The sequence below is a fragment of the Rana temporaria genome, chromosome 1, assembly GCF_905171775.1.
Source record: "Rana temporaria chromosome 1, aRanTem1.1, whole genome shotgun sequence".
Taxonomy (NCBI): domain Eukaryota; kingdom Metazoa; phylum Chordata; class Amphibia; order Anura; family Ranidae; genus Rana; species Rana temporaria.
The window spans coordinates 289378040-289400723 of NC_053489.1; the positions used below are offsets into that span (position 1 = coordinate 289378040).

Sequence of the window (22684 nt, forward strand, 5' to 3'; positions counted from 1 at the left end):
TAAATTGTCCGATGTGTCCGCCATAATGTCGCAGTCACGAAAAAAAACGCTGATCGCCGCCATTAGTAGTAAAAGAAAATTATTAATAAAAATGCAATAAAACTATCCCCTATTTTGTAAACGCTATATATTTTGCGCAAACCAATCGATAAACGCTTATTGCGATTTTTTTTTTTTTTAACCAAAAATATTTTGAAGAATACGTATCGGCCTAAACTGAGGAAAAACATTTTTTCATATATATTTTTGGGGGATATTTATTATAGCAAAAAGTAAAAAATATTGTTTTTTTTAAAAAATTGACACACTTTTTATAGCGCAAAAAATAATAATCGCAGAGGTGATCAAATACCACCAAAAGAAAGCTCTATTTGTGGGGGAAAAAAGACGCCAATTTTGTTTGGGAGCCACGTCGCACGACCGCGCAAGTGTCCGTTAAAGCGACGCAGTGCCGAATCACAAAAAGGGACAAGGTCCTTAACCTGCATAATGGTCCGGGTCTTAAGTGGTTAAGCTAGTGCATTGTTGGTTCACTTACCTTTTCCTTCAATTTCCCTTCTAAATGTTTTTTTTCTTTGTCTGAATTTCTCACCTCCTGTTTCTCCTCAGTAAGCTTTCCCCCATCATCCATGGGGGTTAGTTAGGTTAGTCAGCCAGAACAGCTTACTGAGGAGGAACAGGAAGTGAGAAATTCAGACAAAGAACAAAAATAATTTAGAAGGGAAATCGAAGGAAAAGGTAACCAGTAATGCACTAGCCTTAAAGGAACCTATTTAGAAAATAAAAAACAAACCTTCACAACCCCTTTAACCACTTCCATACAGGGCACTTATACACCTTCCCGCCCAGACCAATTTTTAGCTTTCAGCGCTGTTGCACTTTGAATGACAATTGCGCAGTCATGCTACACTGTACCCAAACAAAATTTTTATAATTTTGTACCCACAAATAGAGCTTTCTTTTGGTGGTATTTGATCACCTCTGGGATATTTATTTTCTGCAAAAAAATGTGGGCACTAATATGCGGCACTGATGGGCACTGATAGGCGGCATGGATGGGCTAGGATAGGCGGCAGGGATGTGCACGGATAGGCGGCACGGACGGGCACCGTTAGGCGGCACGGACGGGCACCGTTAGGCGGCACGGACGGGCACTGTTAGGCGGCACGGATGGGCATTGATGGGCACTATTGTATGTGTTGTACTAATGGATGCCAATCAGTGCCAAACAATGCCTGCCAATCAGTGACGCCCATTGTGGGCACTGATTGGCATCCATTGCGGCACTGATTGGCATCCGTTTTTTGTGTCCTCCTCATCCCTGGTTGTCTAGGGTGGCATCCCTTTTTTATTTTTATTTTTTTATCCCTGGTGATCTATATGGGCATCCCTGGTGGTCCAGTGGGCATCCCTGGTGGTCCAGTGGGCATCCTCGGGGGGACTGTGCTGATAATCGATCAGCACAAACCCGCTCTGTCACAGGAGCAGCCGATCGGCTCTCCTCCTACTTGCGTCTGACAGACGCGAGTGAGGAAAAGCCGATTACCGGCTTTTCCTATTTATATCGTGATCAGCCGCGATTGGACATGGCTGATCACATGGTAAAGAGTCTCCGTGAGAGACTCTTTACCTTGATCGGTGTTGCGGGGTGTCAGACTGACACCCTGCAACAACGATCGCCGCGATGCGCACCCCCGGGGGCGCGCAGCGGCTCAGAATCCTGAGGATGTCATATGACGTCCAGTAAGGATTCTACAACCACTTTGCCGACGTCAATATGTCATTGGCGGGCGACAAGTGGTTAAAGTCTTTGTTATTTTTAAACAAAAAAAAAAAACATGTTATGCTAACCTGCTCTGTGTAGTGATTTTTTTTTTTTTTGTACAGAGCAACTCAGATCCTCCCTTTCTCGGGCTCCTTGCCGGTGCTTCTGGCTCCTCCCTCCTGCCGACTGCCCCCACAGCAAGCAGCTTGCTGTTGGGGCACCAGAGCCGACCCGCTGCTCCGTGTGTCAATTCAAACCGGAAGCCTTGGCTCGACCCTGCCTCTTTCTCTCCTCATTGGCTCACGGACTTTGACAGCAACGGGAGCCAATAGCTGTGTCTCAGCAAACCAGGAGGGAGAGTCCCGGACAGCCGAGGCTCTCATACAACATCACTGGATCCATATAGGGCTCAGGTAAGTAATAGGGGGGCTGCACACAGAAGTGGGTTTTTTTTGTATCTTAATGCATAGAATACATTAAGATAAGAAACATTTTGCCTTTAGAACCAGGCAGTGTGGACACCTTGGATTGCATAGTCTAAACTCATATTCTGTAATGTCTGTAGTTTAGCCAGCATAAAAATTCATGGGCCTCCCATCCAACATACACTAAATATATATTTCAAATGAAAAAGGTTTCTTTTCAAGTTTCTTATTGTTTCATAGAATGAACCCAAACGGTGTCTGTGATGCTTCACCTGGTATCAACAGTCGCATGCATGGTGCTAGCCTTACGCTGCTTTGTTTTGCACGATCATTCTAAAAACATCTTTTTATTTCACATTCTATACACCCCATAGACTTACAAGGAAATAAAGGAGGGGAAGAAAAATATTTTTTCTAAGATGCATGAAGAATGGCAAGCAAACACAGAACAGAACTTGTCCTCTTTAAATTGTAGTTTGTGTAAGTGTCCTTCTAGATAGCATAGCAGTTTTCTGACATGAATGGGGCTCTGTCTGGCTGCACAGAGCTGCTAGTGTTGCTGGAGAAGTGGACACCAAGTGCCTTTTCTAAGTAAAAACAAAGAATTGTATACACATTGCAGGAAGAAAGGCTTCGGGATTTGTGTTGTAAATGTAAGAGCATTTATAACACGGTTTCCTTTCACTCGTGTCATGCATACATATTTATAAAAAAGACATACATAATGTACAAAATGTATGGGGTTTGTTGTTTTTGTTTCACTGAGCCCCTTGTGAACTGTTGTTGGCATTTGAATTAAGACTTTCATTGTGAAATTCTAGATTTGTCCTTGTACAGTGCTGCTAAACTGCAGTTACTGGTCCAAGGGCCTCATGCATTCAGGGACAAATGCCCAGAATGCCGGACACCTACGGTCTGGACATTGGTCCCTGAATGCCTAGGGCACTAAAGGCAAGAACCACTTGGCACTCTATGCATGAAGGTAAAAAAGCCTACTCCTGTGCAGCAGCCCCCAATACTTAACTGAGCCCCATCTTGATCCAATGATGTGCACTTGGCTCTCCGGGAACTCTTCCTCCTCATTGGCTGAGACAGCAGTGGGAGCCATTGGCTCCCGCTGCTGTCATTCACAGCCAGTGAGCCAATGATAAGAGGGAGAGGGTGGGCAGAGGGGAGTGTGACTGGACATAGCAGCGGCTCGTGTGCAAGCCTACTTAAGTGCCCCTATTGCAAGCTACTTGCTCTGGGGGCACTCTGCAAGAGGGAGGGGCCAGGAGCGACAGCGAGGGACCCGAGAAGAGGAGGATCTGCACAACGCAGGTAAGTACATGTTTGTTTGTTTTTAAATGAATAATTGCCTTTAGTATCACTTTAAAGGTTAAAAAAAAAAAAAAAAAACCTTTATATGACAAAGATTTAACTGTTGCTAATGATCTTGGCTTTTATGAACATCATTACAAATTATCTTCAAACGTTCAAGTTTTTTCCATAGGCCCCGTTTGCATTAGTGCAATTTCTTCTGTCTGCTAACACACTGCAAACGTTCATTATTGTCAGCACACCACGGATCATCAGTGTCTTCCGAAAAACATATATATTTTTTTTTTATTGCTATCACTTTGCAGGGCACAACATTGGAAATCGTGTATCTATGGTGCCCATTCACATCAATGCAACAGGGCACAGAGTGATTTTTTTTTAAAAGGGGTAGGTGCCTTCTTTATGGTGCAGTATATTGTGTTTTTGGCCCCATAGACTTCAATGCGAACATATAAAAAGCTAATTTTTATCAAATTTTTGGCAGGGTTAACTACCTGTCTTCTATTAAACAAAAAAAAATAAAACATTGAGTATAAGGTTTGTTTAAAAAAAAAAAAACTTTTCTTTTTATACTAGTTCCCTGGCTTTTATGGTAACCCATTGGTTTCGGTCATGAACAAGTATGCTGATTGGGTCAGAAGTCCTGATCTGCATACCTGTTCTGATTTAGTGTCAAGCTGGCTATACACATATCATTTTTTTTTTTGTTCCAGCCAACTGGCTGATCGAAAAAAATCTGAACGGATTCCCCCATCCATACATTTGACAAGGATGGGGAAATCCTCCCCCGTGTGTCATTGTATTCTGACAACAGGGACTTCCCTGCCATCTGGATACACTGATCGTTCAATTGGCTTCAGCACTGATCAAAGCAACATTTTCCAACAAGCCCGTTTGAGAGTAGTCGGCAGGGGTCAAGTCCTGGGGAAAAAAGTTTGGGAACTCCCACCCAAGATCCACTCCCCCACCAAAAAAAAAAAAAAATGATACGCTCATATGCATAATTACTAAACCGCAGTTCTTTCTAAATCCTGTGATAACTCGCGGCAGACCTCCGCAATGTCTCCTGGGAACAATGACAAAAGCTCCCAGGAGACATTGCGGCATCGAGGAAGTGACGGAATACCCGCACACTACCCGATGAATCCATATACAGGAAGGGGCCAGTAACATAAAGGATGACTAAGGTTCGCCTGCCCCTGATAGTGACTCTAGCTGGGCATCGCCGCTTAGTGAAGGATTGGCTCAGGCGGCTCAGCTGCTCGAGGCTGCTCTAGTCCTGCAAAGGGAACTGAGTTCCTGCTGTGAAAAAACGCGTTCCCACAGGACTTGAGCCCTGGTAGTCGGTCATTTTATATTGACTGCTCTCAAAGGGGAACAGCCATAGATTGATCGGAATTCATCTGGTCCCTGGACCAGACAAATTGTGATCCGCCTATGCCCAGTTTCAAAATAGAACGATCGGCCCAACAGCCAGGCTACTAGCATTTGCATAATAGGATTTTTGATAGCCACCTTCATGTTTCTCTCAGGAAAGGTTTCCATTAATTCGGGAGTCTCCAAAACTTTTTTATTCTTTTTTATTGGCGTTTTAGAAAGAGTCTCCAAACTTTCTAAACGAAGGGCAGATTTGCTGTCCGTCAGACTTTAGGGGGGCTGGACTGTGGCCATCTGGAGTAACAAAATGTCCCAGTGTCAGTAAACAATCCCCCATCATTGGAGTCAGTGGGAGGAATTTGCTCCATTGTTGGTGTCCTTGGGTGGAATTGTGCCCCATCATTTGTCTCACTGGGCCCCATTGTTTGTGTCATTGTGCTCCATTGTTTGTGTCATTGGAAGGAATTGTGTCCTGTCATTGGGACCCCATTGTTGTCATTTGGAGGAATTTTGCCCGTCATTGGTGTCATTGGGCCCCATTGTTGATGTCGTTAGGAGGAATTGTGCCCCATCATTCGTGTCATTGGACCCCATTGTTGGTGTCATTTGGAGGAATTACGTCTCATTGTTGGTGTGATTGGGAGGAACTGTGCCCCATCTTTGGTGTCATTGGGTGGAATTGTGATTTTCATTGGTGTCCATAAATAAAATAGCACCCTGGGGGCCAGGTGAAAGCAAGCAAAAGGCTGCATCTGGCTTCCAGGCCACAGTTTGGAGACCACTGCTTTAACTAATAAGATTCCAAATAAATGAAATCAAGAATCTGGTTGTTCAAGGTAATGTTGATGGTTTTTATTCTTTTGTTGGGCCTATCTTGGTATACGGCATCAGCCAAAGAGCTGGAGAAGGGTATTTTTGTTTAGTCAGCACGCCTGCTTTACCATCTCTATAACAATAACACAAGGTTTCCTGATATGCTAGAGACTGCCTTTAGATAAAGCCTTGTTTATACAGGTGTCAGGTACCAAGAGCATATGAAGGAGAGATACAATCGTACACCGAGAGCCCACTTCACAAAATATAAATAACTTTCCAGATTTAGCGTGTGTTTTTCCTTTAAGAGAGAATCAGAGCTTCACGCCAAGGGAACATGTGGCTGTCAAAGTTCATTAGGGTTTCGCAAGTGACTGCACCTTTAAGAGCCAGGATGTGGCTTTGCAATGTGTAGTGTGCGACTCTGTGCACAGAACAGCTGAGGCTTTCACAGGCTGCTAGAAGGAGACACTGTCCAGCCAGAGTCATCGGTGAAGGGCTGTCCTAGGAAAATGTCAGCCCTGTTTAGCTAAGGTTGTACTAATGTGGAATATTTCCTTATGCGGCAAAGGAGAAAAAAAAAGGTTGAAAGGCAGCACTGGAGGTAGTGGGCTGGTGTAGAACAGGCTATGACAGCCAGTGTCAGCATGAGAGCACAGGGACTGCTGATGTCTGCTGGAAACAAGTAAGTCTTACAGTGACTCTACCTTTGCCTATATATGTTTGTTTCAATTAGTGTGCTTTTCATAATATCTTATCACTTTCTGTTTTAGTGTTTCAGGCAGAGACGTGAATGCAGCTTCCTTTGCTAGCTTGTGTGCTGCATGTATAAAGACCTACATAATGCCAGCTTCGGTGTGCAGGGCACGGATCTGCCTTCCTTGTTATGTTAGCTCCACCAGTTTCTCTTTCAGCTGTGGAATTTCAGACAGAGCTGGGAACAGGTCCGTCTACATATTTCCAGCTTGTCTGTGTACCATGGTGGTCTGAAGACTCTGAGCAATAGAAAAGATATGGCTGGAGGGCTAGGGTTAGGCGATCAGGTCTATTCTGTATTTAAAAGGTTGGTTTTGATCTTTAAAGGAAAAGCCGATGACCTTAAAGTCTTCACCAAAAAGAAGAAAGCATGGCTTCCTGGTTAATAACTGTATGCATTTTGGTTCTTAAAGGAGGCAAGATGACTGTAACAGTATTCTGTCAGCAATAGTTAACCACAGCTTGAGACCTAAAACTTTTGAAAGTTTACTTTCAATATAGAAACGCTGCAGTTCCTGATCCTTTTCCTGTTTAACATCAGGTTACATATCTGCTCTCTTTTGTGTACATAACTGTTTGTCTGTGTGGTCACCCATGCTAAAAGGCCTACGTTGTGTCTGGTGGTATATAAATGATATATATATATATATATATATATATATATATATATATATATATATATATATATATATATATATATATATATATATTGCGGGAGGAAAGCTCAGACTGTGTGTGCTATATGTCCACATCCCAGAAAATCATGTGCAACTATGAGCAAAATACAGTATGTAGTCATGGACTTTGTGTGGATATATATAGAAGAGAAATTGAGTACCATAAAAACAACTTTATTATGCACTATTAAAAATCTTTTGCACAACATTAAAACTTAGGCTATATTCGCACATATCCGGCCATGGTTTGAAGATCACTGGTTCAGGAACGATTCAGGTGCAAATTTTTACTTTAATTCGCACCTGAAGCAGGCCTAAAATTGCACAGGACTTTTTTTTAAATGGACTATAGCCAGCCCAGACATGTGTAAACCAACTCGATTCCAGGCTAGTCCGGTTCACGTGTTATGTGAATCTGATGCGGTTCAAGACGCATCTGATTCGCATAAATGTGAACCGAGCCTTACGCTCTACATAAGGGTTCACAATATGCAAAGATTCTGATTACATTTCACACGTGGACACGTGTTTCATAAAATCCTTCTCCAGGTTCTTGTGACAGAATCTGCATAAACTGGAACCAAATCCTAATCTTTAATAGAGTAATATCAGCCAGTAGGGTAGACTATAATTAATAGCATGTGTATGTTACCCATAGAGGTGCAAATAAATAAGCGAAGGTGAAGCCACTGCCCCTTGGGAGTGGGAAATTCAGGTACAATCAATAAACGATCAATGATCTTGTACACATTATCTTTAAATAGAGGGACTGGCCCAATGTAACTAAATCGCCATAAAGACCTCATGGTAGTCAAGGTGCATATATTCCAAAGAGGGGACTCTTGATAAGCATCTTTAAAACCATCTCAGTTCACATCAATCCAGACTCAGGCAGAGTACGGTAATTTTAAATGGAATAGATTTTTAATGGTACATAATAAAGTTGTTTTTATGGTACGAAGTTTCTCTTCTATATGTCCACACAAAGTCCATGACTACATATTTTGTTCATAGTTTTACAATATTAGAAATGCATATGACTGAAGCTGTAGGACACGTTTACTTTTCTGTACCTCACAGGAAATCGCAATGCATTACAAACCTATTTGCCATTTGCTGTACATATGTGCAGGTGCTGTGGCTCACTGAAAGGTATAACATGTTTAGTGTGTTGTCATGAATTTCCCAAAGGTACTGTAAGCCTAGTTCACATATAAAAAGCTCCATGTGTATACTTGAAAATGCTCCAAGCAGACATTCTTAACCTGTAGGAATGTATTTTTTTTCCTCCCTCAAATGTCATCCAGGTTCAGCCTTCAACTTCATGATAACTTTTTATTGTATTAGATGCATATTTGTTAACTGGTGGACAAGCTAAATCTAAATGTCCTCCCTTTATTTGCAGGAAAAGAGGAAAGTGCTTCAAATGGTAAAGACGAAAAAGATCCCAAATCTGCCTATTTTGTCGAAACACCCTATGGATACCAGATAGACCTGGATTTCCTTAAGTATGTGGAGGACATACAGAAGGGTAACACTTTAAAGAAGGTTGCCATTGCAAAGAAACGCAAGTTGATCCCTAATTTTCCAGAGGGCAGAGTAGAGTCCTGTCAGGGAGCTGGATGGCCCTCTACAGATTCTCTTTCATCTTCCAACAGTGATGAAAACAAACAATCACCTTTTGTAATTGCCAGGCGACATACAGTTTCTGGCTCTGTTAAATCCTCATGTTCTCAAGAAGCATCTCCAAATTGTTTAGCCATCCCTGAGGATAAACCATTCCCACCTCCCTCACCCCAGCTTCCCAAACACAATTTTCATGTTACAAAAACTTTGATGGAGACACGTAGAAGGCTAGAGCAAGAGAAAGTCACCATGCAGGTAGCTTCATCCTTCAATGATGTTCGTAGGCCAAGGCTGGCAAGTTTTGGAGGTATGGGCTCTACGGGGTCACTATCATCATTCCCTGGATCAACTGGACACAGCACAACTGGCCAACAGCTTCCAAATGGCCACCAAGCGACTAGTGATTATAGTGCCTTTTTTGCTTCTTCTTTAGGGAGCTCTATCCGTCACAGCCCTCTAAGTTCTGGAGTTACAACACCAGTGACTAATGTGAGTCCTATGCATCTCCATCATATCAGGGAGCAGATGGCTATTGCACTTAAGCGCCTTAAAGAGCTGGAGGAGCAAGTAAAAACTATCCCTATACTTCAGGTAAAAATTTCAGTGTTACAGGAAGAGAAAAGGCAGCTTATGTCTGAAATGAAGAGCCAAAAGGTTGGCAGCCAGAAGGATACTACAGGTTTCCGAAAGAGATCTTACAGTGCGGGAAATGTTGCTGGGTTTGAAACCTCTCGTACACAGGTTAAACCTGGTGGGGAATTGCATATAGATTCTGATGAGGACACAGAAACTCAGGAACAAAATACACAGACACTGAAAGAGTTTAGACAGCTAACTGCTGAAATGCAGGCTTTGGAGAAAAAGATCCAAGACAGCAGTTTTGATGCTTGTTGTTCTCCTCCACAATCTAAAGAAAAGAAAGCTAAAGAAAAACGTTGCTGTTCTGTTGCTGTTGGGGCGGATGAAAATATGAATGATGTAGTCATGTACTATAGGTCTGCAAATCTGAGCAGAGATGCATCGGTAGGTACTGAAATAGACGTAAGAAGCACTGGGGTTGGGGTCACCGAGGAATTGCTTGGGTTGTCTACTGATGCTGAAAGAGAAGTTGAACTTCAACAGCAAACCATTGAAGCACTTAAAGATAAAATTTACAGACTTGAAACAGACTTGAGGGAAACCACCTATGAAATGGAGATGACTAAACTGAAATTGGAGATAAGGGCAGCAGGCTCAAGGCAAAAAGTTGATAAAGCAGTGATGGCACAGCCCTTGACTTGCAACAGGATGGTTGAAGCAGTAGTAGAAATGAGTGACCAAAGCAACGGAGAGTATTTAGATGTGGTTGACTCTTGTGTAGGTAACTTCATGGAGATGAACAGCATTGGGATTTCATGTCAGCCCACCATCCAAAGTACTGCTGCTGGCCCTGACTTCCCAATGGATCACTGGATTGTAAAAGCTCGAGTTGACACACATGACAGGGGTGTGGGGTTGGAACTGGGAATGTGTGACAAAAGCGTTGGCATGGACCCAATGATCTGTGATGGGGGACTTTACGTATTAGAAGATGCAGACAAGCAAGGTCATAACAAAGCAACCACTAAAGATGTGAAATCTGTTGGATGTGGCGATTGTTCAGTGGATGTTACAGTTAAACCATTGTTGGATTTTTTGTCACGTGGGGTCAATACAGAGCTTGTAACCAAAGTAGATTCTGCAGTAACAGCTTCTCCTTGGACTGCTGACCAGCAAACGAACACTGAACTAATGCTTTCAAGCCAGTCCACCAACACACATGTGCCAAGTCTTTTAGATACAAGCACAAATACAGCCATCAGCATGTACAGTAAACAAACAAATACAGAAACTGTGGAAATGCGTTCTGTAGCCATAGGAGATGGTAAAGTAAAGGAAGTCAACAGTATACCAAAAACGCGTTCTATTGGAGTATGCACATCTGACTCTGAAAATCTATCTTCAGTCCGTAAGACCAAAGATTTTGGAATCGGGCAGATAAATGTATTGGATAACTTCTTGTTAGGTGTCAAGGTGCGTAGCATAGCTTGTGGTCCTAGTGAGGCCATTCCCCTTTCCGTTGATGTAGGAAATATAGCAGTTGGTGATGAACCTAATGAGGGACAAGAAATTACTTCAATAAAGACCAATGAATCCAAGACTGAATCTCCTGCTATAGACCATTACATTGAACGTGTGCAAAAGTTGCTACAGGAACAGCAAATGCTTCTTGCTGAGAATTACACCGAACTGGCTGAAACTTTTGGAGAGCCCTATTCACAGATAGGCTCTCTTAATTCCCAACTCATCAATACCATCTCATCCATAAACTCTGTAATGAAGTACGGCAGCAATGAAGAACTACAGACCTCAGGAATACAAAATAAATCAATGGAGATGGATTCCTTTTCAGGTAAGGTTTCTAAATGATAATTCAGTTCATTGCATAACTTAGTCACGTGCAAACTTTTGGTGTACATTGAACATGCAACTACAGTTTGATTCAAAAAATTGAAATTATGTATTTAAGAACTCTGGGGGTTATTTACTAAAACTGTAAAGTTCCAAATCTGGTGCAGCTCTGCATAGAAACCAATCGGCTTCCAGGTTTTATTGTCAAAGCTTAACTGAATAATCTGAAGTTTGAAGCTGATTGGCTACCATACACAGCTGCACCATATTCTGAGCGCTCCAGTTTTAGTAAATCTCCCCTTCTGTGTCCTTACAGGGATAACACTTGTAGGTAACCCATTTTATAGAACAGATTTGTAAAAGAAGCAGTAATGGTACTCTGGTCCATCTGCTCTGCATAATGTTTTTAATTTCTTCATCCAAGCTTGCTTCAAACAGGTAATTGTTATTAAGGAAGAACTGGGATGTAGTGACAGATTTTGGACACTGCTTATTTTTTAGTTCAGTAGTTTCAAAATCTTTCACTCTCGCCAATTGCAATTTTTTTTTCTTACCTGTAAAAACTGCTATATCATCTCATGGCACAACTGTGAACGAGGGTAAATTTACCAAAGTTTTCCAACTAGATGTGTCTGTTGTACAATATCTCTAAGACAGTTTACATCATCCTGCAATCAGACTATTGCTTTTGGTGCCATTGCATGTATAAAACATCCTTGAAATGCCCATAATAGGATATAGTTTCCCTCCTAATGTGGAAACACTGTAATTTGTTTTAATTAGAAGCTTTGATTCATATTTTGTTTTTTGGGCATGTTGCATTTGATTTGTGAGATGCAAGGCAGAATTTATCTCTGGCGTTTTATCCTTCTGATATTTAGTACAACAAAAGCTGGCTAGAGTACAATTTCTTAATAGCATTAGGTGAGTCAGAGTACAATGCATGTAAAAAGTGAGGCTTAAGCCGGCCATAGACCGAGCAATTTTCTTCTTGCGGATTCCCTCCCATGGAGCCATTGTGTTCTCCTGGTGAGGGAAAGCCATCCCTTCTCGGAGAACACAGTGATTACTTCCAGCGTCTAGAACAGCCACTTGGAATAATCGCATGTAAAATCCGACAGGCTGGTTGTACAAAAGTTGATGGATCAATTAGCCTACACATACATGGTTCCAATCTTGGTTGGTCCCTGCTGAACTGGCCAAGATTCGAACGGTCTATGGTCGGTTTTGGGAAGGCAATATTCAAAACAAACCTAACAAATGTAACTTGTAATAACTACACTTTCTGCTTTGCACTTACCACATTGTTTTTAAAAGGTTACATTTTTTTTAATTATATTGAAGAGACTGTTAAGCTAGATTCACATTTGTGACATGCAAAACTATGTACAATCCCACAGTGCAGAGAACATGCATCCCTTTTGCAAGCGCTCAGTGGTGCCATTAGTTCGTAATGGCACCCCAATGCACCTTTCTAATGTGCATATAAACAAAGAACTATGCATTTTGGTGTGGTGGGATTAAAAAAAAAAGTTGCATTCCTTTTGTGTGATTTTCATGCATAGGGCAGCTCACTGAAATGAATGGTATGAAAAACTCTAACTTTGGACTTGTTGCTTGCTTGTTCTGGGTCAGGGGCTTCAAATATTAAAGCTTGAGACTATCAGGCGACTAACATTTTCAGAAGAACAGCAGTGACGGCTGCCATATTTCTTTTATGACAGCTTTCATTTAATGAAATCCCATTTTACAACACAACCATTTTCTTAGAATAACTCCCATCTTTAAAAAAATGTCCTATACATTGCACCACTTGTATCTAGACATGTAATCACACGTAATTGAGAATTCCAAGAATAATATGCTATCCTATTTGAATGGCATAGATTTTCCTTTTTCAAAGGTTTGTAAAAAGGGGGATTTCCTTGAAACATCAGTGGTGACATCAACATAGTTCTTTCTGTATTATTTAATGCATTGCTTCCAGGGTGGTTATTTATTGACCAGTGTGGGTGGTCGCATCGAACTGTGGTTTAAATAGCTGCTAGAGCACTTGCTAGGCATAAGCATACATTATTATTGTTATACAGTATTTATATAGTGCCAACAGTTTACGCAGCGCTTTACAATATAATAGGGAGACAATACAGTTATAATATAAAAAGATACAAGAGGATTAAGAGGGGCCCTACTCAGAAGAGCTTACAATCTAATAGGGTGGGGCAGGTGGTACAAAAGGTTGAAACTGTGGGAAATGAGCTGATGGAAGTGGTAAATGATTAGTTGGAGACATTTCCCTGAAGAGATGAGTTTTCAGGGATTGCCTGAAGGTAGCAAAAGTGGGGGCTAGCTGGACAGGTGGAGGTAGTGAGTTCCAGAGGATGGGAGAGGCTCTGGAGAAATCCTGGAGACAAGCATGGGAGGAGGAAACGAGAGCTTGAGAGTAGGCGGTCTTGAGAAGAGTGGAGAGGACGGTTTGGGTGATATTTGGAGACAAGATTGGTAATGTAGCTCAGGGCAGAGTTCTGGCTTTGTATGTTGTGGTTAGTATTTTGAATTAAATTTGCTGGGCGATTGGGAGCCAGTGTAGGGATTGGAGGAGAGGGTTGGCTGACACTGAGCTGTTGGTAAGGTGGATACGTCTGACAGCAGCATTCATGATAGACTGAAGAGGGGATAGCCTATGGAAAGGCAGGCGAATGAGAAGGGAGTTGCAGTAGTCAAGGCGAGAGATAACGAGGGAGTGAATGAGGAGCTTGTTGGTTTCATTTGTTAAAAAGGGGCGAATTTTAGAGATGTTACGGAGGTGAATTCTACAAACCTTTGACAACAATTGGATTTGAGGCTGAAATGACAAGTCGGAGTCCAGGATTACACCTAGTACCCTGGCGTGACGGGAGGGACTGATGGTTGCATTGTTGATTTTGATGGAAGGGGATTAATGGCTCAGTTTTTAGAGAGATTTTGTTTAACCCTTTCACGCCGACGGATCGCATATATGCGTCCTCGGCTTTCAGGGGTTGTACCGGGATGATGCCTGCAGCCGCAGGCATCATCCCGGTACCGTTGTTTAGAGCGGGCGATCGGCTTTCCAAACATAACAACCGATGCGGCTAAAAGCCGCTCGGTTGTTATGCCGGAGGAGCGGGAGGGGACATCCCCCCCCTCCCGCCGCCTCTCGCCGCTCTGACCGGGCCTCCCGTCCCACCGGGAGACCCGATCCACGATCCGGCGCCTCCAGCGTCTCGGCGCGCTCTGAAACAAAGCCGTAAACGGCTTTGATTCAGTGTGCGCATTGAAACCACGGAAGCGGCGTCATGACGTCACTTCCGGGTTTCTCGGCTGCCAATGGCGCCGGATTTAAAAAAGTACACAGTATTCAGAATCGCCGTTTTCGGCGATCTGAATACTTTGAAGTGCAAAGGAGGGCTCGGAGGTCTTTTAGACCCCCGATCCCTCCATAAAGAGTACCTGTCACGACCTATTGCTGTCACAAGGGATGTTTACATTCCTTGTGACAGCAATAAAAGTGATCAAAATGTAAAAAAAAAAAAAAAAAAAATGTAATATTAGAAAAAATAAATAAATAAATAAGAAAACAAAAAAAAATTTTTTTAAAGCGCCCCCCTCCCCGCGAGCTTGCGCAGCAAAGAAAGCGCATACGGAAGTCGCGCCCGCATATGAAAACGGTGTTCAAATAACACATGTGAGGTATCGCCGCGATCGTAAGAGCGAGAGCAATAATTATAGCACTAGGCCTACTCTGTAACTCTAACCTGGTAACCGTAAAAAAAGTTTAAAGCGTCGCCTATGGAGATTTTTAGTTACCGTAGTTTGTCGCCATTCCACGAGTGCGTGCAATTATAAAGCGTGTCATGCTTGGTATCTATTTACTCGGCATAACATCATCTTTCACATTATGCAAAAAAATTGGGCTAATTTTACTTTTTCATTTTTTTAAAATTCATGAAAGTAAATTTTTCCCAAAAAGTTGTGTTTAAAACACCGCCGCACAAATACCGTATGACATAAAATATTGCAACAATCGCCATTTTATTCTCTAGATTCTCTGCTAAAAATATATATATAATGTTTGGGGGTTCTAAGTAATTTTCTAGCCAAAAATATGGATTTTAACTTGTAAACACCAAATGTCATACATAGGCATAGGCATGAAAGGGTTAAGGAAATGGTGTGACATCCAGGCTGATATGTCAATTTGTAATTTAGTAATGCGAGAGGAGACTGAAGGAGTGAGGTGAGGAGTGGACAGATTTGGGTGTCATTGGCGTATAAGTGGTATTGGAAGCCGTGGCCGGTTATCAAGTGACTAAGGGAGGAGGTGTAGATAGAGAAAGGGTCCAAGAACAGAGCCTTGGGGGACCCCCACAGAAAGGGGCAATGAAGAGGAGGAGACAGAGATGTAGGGAACACTGAAGGAGCACTGTCATAGGTAGGTAGAGAACCAGGATAGAGAATAATCTTGGAGGCCAAGGGAATGGAGTTTGAGAAGGAGTATCAAAGGCCGCAGAGAGGTCAAGTAGTAGGAGTATGGAGTACTGGCCGACATAATGGGTATATTCTTTTCCTACTGAAGGTGAACATATTCATACATCCAGTGTGTGTTCAGGAGATCAAAGAAAAATCATACTGGCTATGTTTGTATTTAGGCATTTTCCAGGCTATTAATAGTGGAACTGTCTGTGAAGGCATTTTTACCATCTTAAAAACTGTACTGAAAGAAGAACCTGGTTAAAGCAGTATTGCATTCAAAAGCAAACATTTATTATGTTGCAGCTTACCAATTAGTTATGATGTCTGCATTGGTTTTCTTTTTAGGCTTGCTTTTATTTTCAGTTGGTGATCTGGCCAGTAAGTCTGTTGTTTCAAAAGAACAAGCTCCCTTAACCGTTTGCCGACCAGCCGCCGCAGTTTTACGGCAGCAGGTCGGCTCTGCTGGGCGAGATCACGTATATCTACGTCATCTCGCCAAGCAGCCAATAGGAGCGCACGCTCGCCCCTGACGCCGACGGCCTAAACTGAGGAAAAAACATAGTTTTTTTTATATATTTTTGGGGGATATTTATTATAGCAAAAAGTAAAAAATATTATTTTTTAAAAAAAAAATTCGCTCTATTTTTGTTTATAGCACAAAAACTAAAAACCCCAGAGGTGATCAAATACCACCAAAAAGAAAGCTCTATTTGTGGAAAAAAAAAAGGACGCCAATTTTAAGAGCCACGTCGCACGACCGCGCAATTGTCAGTTAAAGCAACATAATGCCGAATCGCAAAAAGTGGCCTGGTCTTTGACCAGCAATAGGGTCCGGGGCTGAAGTGGTTAAGCTCTCCTGCAGATTGTATCAATTACAGAGATGAACCATTTAAAGTGATACTAAAGTCCTTGTTTTTTTTTGTGTTTAAAAAGAACAAACACGTTATATTTACCTGCTCCGTGCAGTAGTTTTGCACAGAGCAGCCCAGTTTCTCCTCTTCACGTTTCCCTCTTTGGCGCTCCTGGCCGCTCCCTAGTTTTAAGTGCCCCCACAGCAAACAGCTTGCTATTGGGGCACCCGAGCCGCAGCTCTGTGTGTCCGTTCAGACACAGAGCCATGGCTAGGCACCGCCCTTTCTTGCTCCTTTTTGGCTCACTGACTTTGACAGCTGCCGGAGCCAATGGCACACTGGTGCTGTCTCAGCTAATCAGGAGGGAGAGTCCCAGCAGCCGAGTCTCTCCTGCAACATCGCTGGATCAAGAGGGAGAGTATTAGGGGGGCTGCTGCACACAGAAGGTTTTTATCTTAATGCATGGAAACATTCTGCCTTTACAACCACTTTAACTTCTTCAGACCCGCGCTACAGCCGAATGACGGCTACAGCACGGACCTGAAAATCCAACTGGACGTCAATTGACGTCCGCCCCTTAGGGCGTTCCCCGCTCGCGCTCAAGAGCACGCAGCGGGGAAACTCTGTGTTGGCCGTGTCCCTTGGACACAGCCAATTACAGTTCGCCGCGAACGGCCAATCAGAGTGGCCGTTTGTGATGCGATCTGTGCGGCCAATGAGAGATGATCTTATATGTAAACATATGAGATCATCTCTCATTGCCGTTTTACACAGAGACAGCGGTGCTGTCTCTGGAGAGGAGACCGATCTGTGTCCCTTGTACATAGGGACATAGATCGGTCACCTCCCCCAGTCACCCCCCTTCCCCCACAGTTAGAACACAATGCAGGGAATACATTTAACCCCTTCCTCACCTCCTAGTGTTAACTCCTTCAATGCCAGTCACATTTATACTGTAATTAGTGCATATTTAAAGCACTGATCGCAGTATAAATGTGAATGGCGCCAAAAATGTGTCAAAAGTGTCCGATGTGTCCGCCATAATGTCGCAGTCCCAATAAAAATCGCAGATTGCCTCCATTTCTAGTAAAAAAAATAAATAATAAAAAATAATAATTCTGTCCCCTATTTTGTAGGCGCTATAACTTTTGCGCAAACCAGTTGCATATTGCGATTTTTTTTTTTTACCAAAAATATGTAGAAGAATACGTATCGGCCTAAACTGAGAAAAAAAATGTGTTATTTTTTTTTTTAATTGGGATATCTATTATAGCAACAAGTAAAAAATATTGTATTTTTTTCAAAATTGTCGCTCTTTTTTGTTTATAGCGCAAAAAATAAAAACCGCACAGGCGATCAAATACCACCAAAAGAAAGCTCTATTTGTGGGAAAAAAAGGACGTCAATTTTGTTTGGGAGCCACGTCACACGACCACGCAATTGTTAGTTAAAGCGACGCAGTGCTGAAAGCTGAAATTTCACCTGGGCAGGAGGGGGGTATATGTGCCCAGTAAGCAAGTGGTTAATGCTGATGGGTGCTTACAATGATCAATGTAAAACATTTATCCAAAAAGGAACAAAACTGTTACTACTTCTAAAGTGTGAGCTAAAGTTTGGCTCAGTTTTCTAGTGTATTTAAAACTGCTAGTACATATAACATTTCCCTCCCCCTAGACTGGCAATGCTGCTAACTGCTGTGCCCCCTGTTCTCATTCATCCAGAGTGTTGGCACGCTAATACAGGAGGTGTGTTACTGGCCAGATCACCAGATGAAAACAGAGGGGGAAAAAGCCTGAAAAAAGAAAACTAATACAGCCATCACATCTAAGAAATATATATTACATTTTTGGTTTTGCATTTAATACCACTTTAAGATAAACAGGCTATTGGCATGGATCTCCTGCATTGACTTGAACTTGACTTGAACACTGTCTATCCAGACTAGAAGCTGAGTTTCCTTATAGATGAAAGAGCTAAAATTACAACAAAGCTTTCATTCATCAAGAAAGCCAAATCAGGAAACTGGCCCAGGTTGTATAAAGAGTGTTAAATAGATTTATTAATGTATCAGACGCACACATTCCGTGTTCCTGGCATGGATTTATTTTAGTTACCTGTGTGTTTTTACTTTCCTTTTCTGTTCTATGCAGGGATTACTTTTTCCCACAGTGTTCGCTGTATTTTTGTTTGCAAATGTTAATGTTGTATTATTTATTCTTCCACCCTCGGTCTATTTGGCAGACTCGCATCAGCTCTGTATCTGATCATGCAAATGTCTCCCTCCTACTTTAGAACACGATGTGACTACATTTGTCATTAGTAGATGCTAAGTACATGCCAGTGGTGCCCAACCAGTCACTTTTTAATTCACCTAAATAGATGCATATACAGTATTTGCCCAGTCTGTAGAAGAAAACCATTGAGTTTGTAAAATAACAGTGGTCTTCATTTAATATTTAGGCGAAACAAAAAATTTCCGATTGGCCAATTCTCGTGATTGTGAATATACCAATTCTCTTGATTTCTGAATTGCAAATGTTTGTTTTTTAGATGCTACTGGTTATGAATCGCTCACACATAATCTTGTGCAACTCCTCAACCTGTTATGCAAATATTGAATACTTTTTTAAAATAAAGAAAATTACATGTATAAAGAAAATATAACTTCAACAATCAAAAAGTGTGCCGTTCCAAAACTGAAAAGGGATGGGTAAAGTGTTCAGGGGAGGGGAGGAAAACTGAGAATAATAAAGCATGTGCAGTAGAGAATTGCCATAGTATAACCATAACCATGACCATTGCATGCAGGCAAGAAGAGTGCATAACGACAGGAAGAATGTGGGAGGGTATGACAGTGAGCAGTATGTGCAAGAGAGGGTATGATGGGGCTGGGTTGGTGGGAGATTTCTATTTGCATGCTGTGACCTGAGGAGAGAGGTCTGACAGACAGCTAGGGGTTATATTTTATGAATGTGGTCAGGCTTGGGGAGATGACATCCTTGGGGACTTACTACAGTAAGGGAAAAAAGTTATTGATCCTCTGCGGATGTTGTATGTTTGCCCACTGACAAAGAGATGACCAGTCTATAATTTTAACGGTGGGTTTATTTTAACAGTGAGAGACAGAATAACAACAAAAATATCCAGGGTTAGGGTTTTTCCTTGAAGAATAAGGCTAGGACTCAGGAATTGGAACAGGGACCTCCCCCAGAGGTCAAAGGTCAGAAGGGGGTTCCCAGAGTTCAAAGGTCACGAGGCGTGGCTGACCCACCCCCACCAAAGTGTACCGCCTACCCCAACTATGTCGGGGAATGGGCACACAAATAAGTATTGGAAATAAGTATTTGACCCCTTCGCAAAATATGACCTGGTACTTGGTGGCAAAATCCTTGTTGGCAACCACAGAGGTCAGACATTTCTTGTAGTTGGCCACCAGGTTTGCACACATCTCAGGAGGGATTTTGTCCCACTCTTCTTTGCAGATCCTCTCTAAGTCTTTAGGGTTTCGAGGCTGATGTTTGGTAACGTGAACCTTCAGCTCCCTCCACATATTTTCTATGGGATTAAGGTCTGAAGACTGGCTAGGCCACTCCAAGACCTTAATGTGCTTCTTCTTGAGCCACGCCTTTCTTGCCTTGGCCATTGAAGCAGCCCTTTTGCTAGAGGGACTGTTCCAGACCTGCTGCCAGGGCTGTGTCCATAGTGGACACTCCCTGTGCTGAGTTATTGCTTATTTATGTAAAGAAGGCTCTGCTTTATGTCGGTTAACTGTTGCAAGATCGTATCCTAATGAAAGTTGTTAGTTTTAGGTATCCCAAAGTTTCCCCCAATCCCTATCCCAATTCTATAACACTGATAAAAACCACAACAATAAAAGACAGTATTTGCTTGATAAATGTGTGAGGATTGAGTGGGACTAGATGTACCTGGCTGAAAAAAAAAACCATGCCTGACTGTATGCTCCATCAAAGGGATCAGAACCTGGGTTAACAGCGGGATCTCTCAAGAGGGTCTGTGCTACAACAGGACACAGGGTCACTGGCAATGGAAGTATTTCAAGCAGGCTGTGGGGGTGCCACAAACCATCTATTGGTATGGCATTTAACCCATTTTTCCAAGCTAAACTGTTTTGTAACCTGCTGCCAGGGGCGGACTGACCATTCGGCTCTTAGGCACTGCCCGAGGGCCCCATGCCACTAGGATGCCCGCCTCAGTAAAACTAGGGACAGTATGTAAAAATCTTTTTTTTTTTTTTTTTTTTTTACATCTGTGACCCTGAAATGTCCCTAACCGACATCCTCTTGGTCTAAAAATCCCAAGATTATAGCTGCCCCGCCTCTCCAGTACCTTCTCAGTGTGTGTATGTATACTGTATGTTTGTATACAGTACTGTGTAGCCCCATAATCTCCTATTGCCCGGGGGCCCCATGAGTTGTCAATCAACCCCTGCCTACTGGGGACTTTTTTTTTTTTTTAAATGTTGTTGGCCTTTAAGGATAAGCGTAACATCTGTGAAGCTTTACAACAATGAGGGTTAAGATTAGAAAAGATTTCATAATTTTCATAATACTGCAAGAAAGCATTTTTGTGTGGCACTGTATACCTTGCTCATCACGTGATCAGCCTTTATTTGCCAAACAAAGTAGGTTTATACGTATGACTTCAAAAATACAGCTGAGAGCAAACAGTGTAGGGAGCTTCATTACATGGGCGTTGCAGAGGACAGAAAAGCTACCTTCTGTATCCCTTTGGAGATAAATATGATAAGGCCAGTTGTGGGAGTCTGTCTTTTTTCCTGAAACTGGTAATATTCTGTGTATAAAAATCTGTATTCACTACTGTGCAAGCCCTCATATTTGTTGGTTCATGCGTCGTTTCTGAGGATCACATGAATTAGGAAGATCTCAGGGGTGATGAGAAAACGTTCTTGAAGTTGCAAGGGAAGCCTCAACCACATCCCTTTCCAATTTATGCAAGCTGATGCAAGGTCCAACCACAATTGGAATAGTTCAGTCTTCAAGCGCCCTGGTTACTATATGCAACTCATTTTAACAGTTTTTGGATGTGTCTGTAATCATTTTTTTAGTTGAAACCCAGAGCAGGTATTCCGAGAAGCTAAATTGCATCGGCTGAAACATTTTTGAATCTATGGCTATTAAAAAGTAATCACCATTTACACATGGTACAGGCTCTGCCCACTGATCCCTGCTGAGCAGGCGTATGGATTGTCTGTCTCTGCTCTGCTAATGCAGAGCAGATACAGACCTGGCCCACTCTCCTCTATGGGTGGTTTGGATGTAAATGGACCACCTATCTGTTTACATCTGGCGGCCATCGGTCCGATCCACCAGACAGATGGATTCTGGATCCCTCATCCATCTGTTTTTGGCAGATAGGATCGGATGTCAACGAGTGTCCTCGGATATTTCCATTGACACCCACCACTCCATAGAGGGCAATGGATAGTGTGATCGGGTCTGCCTAAAACACTGACAGACTGACCCAATCAGTCCGCCTGTATGAAAGGGGCCTTAAATGTGAACCTCTTTCAGCTCTTTTTGTCTGCTGCTTATATTTAGCATCAGTTTGATTGCCCAGTATCCCATTACCCTCCTGGAGTAATATAATAAAAAAAAGCCATGTGCAATCTCCAAATTGGTCTATTCAGATCTCATACAAGGCTAAGGACTCTGGTGACTGACAGCTCTGGCACCCAGTGCTGCACCTTGGAAGCACAGGGAGGGCATCCCATGCCTCTTTCCTCCAACCTAGAAGTACTGGGTAATTCATGTTGCTTCACCAGGCCAGTGAATGGAAAGCGATTAGAAGCAGGAGGTGGACATTAAGTGAACCCATAACTTTGCCCCGCTTGGTCAAAGCACAGGTTCATTTCTCTTCCCCTAAAAAAATATATTTCAATTTTGGGTTCTTGTGGATTGAATAACTTGCTGGCATCTTTCAGGGAAACCCTGTTGCAGTTGTTTGTGTCTTCAGCTCGGTTTGCAAGGCCTTATTTATCTTCTCAGACGCTACTTCGCCAATCCATATGTTTATTCTACATTATGATTAGGGTTGTCCCGATACCACTTTTTTAGGACCGAGTACAAGTACCGATACTTTTTTTCAAGTAGTCGCCGATACCGAATACCG

At 42.4% G+C, this 22684-nt stretch overlaps 1 protein-coding gene across 8 annotated transcripts in view; it reads left to right on the plus strand.

The window, feature by feature from the left end:
• The window catches only part of KANK1 (KN motif and ankyrin repeat domains 1), a 255581-nt gene that overhangs the window by 196356 nt on the left and 36541 nt on the right, over positions 1–22684 (plus strand). For all 8 annotated transcript variants that reach the window (XM_040357089.1, XM_040357143.1, XM_040357107.1 and 5 more), the window contains one exon: positions 8539–11190. In XM_040357089.1, the coding sequence (XP_040213023.1) occupies positions 8539–11190 (2652 nt within the window). The remainder of the gene's footprint in view (positions 1–8538; positions 11191–22684) is intronic.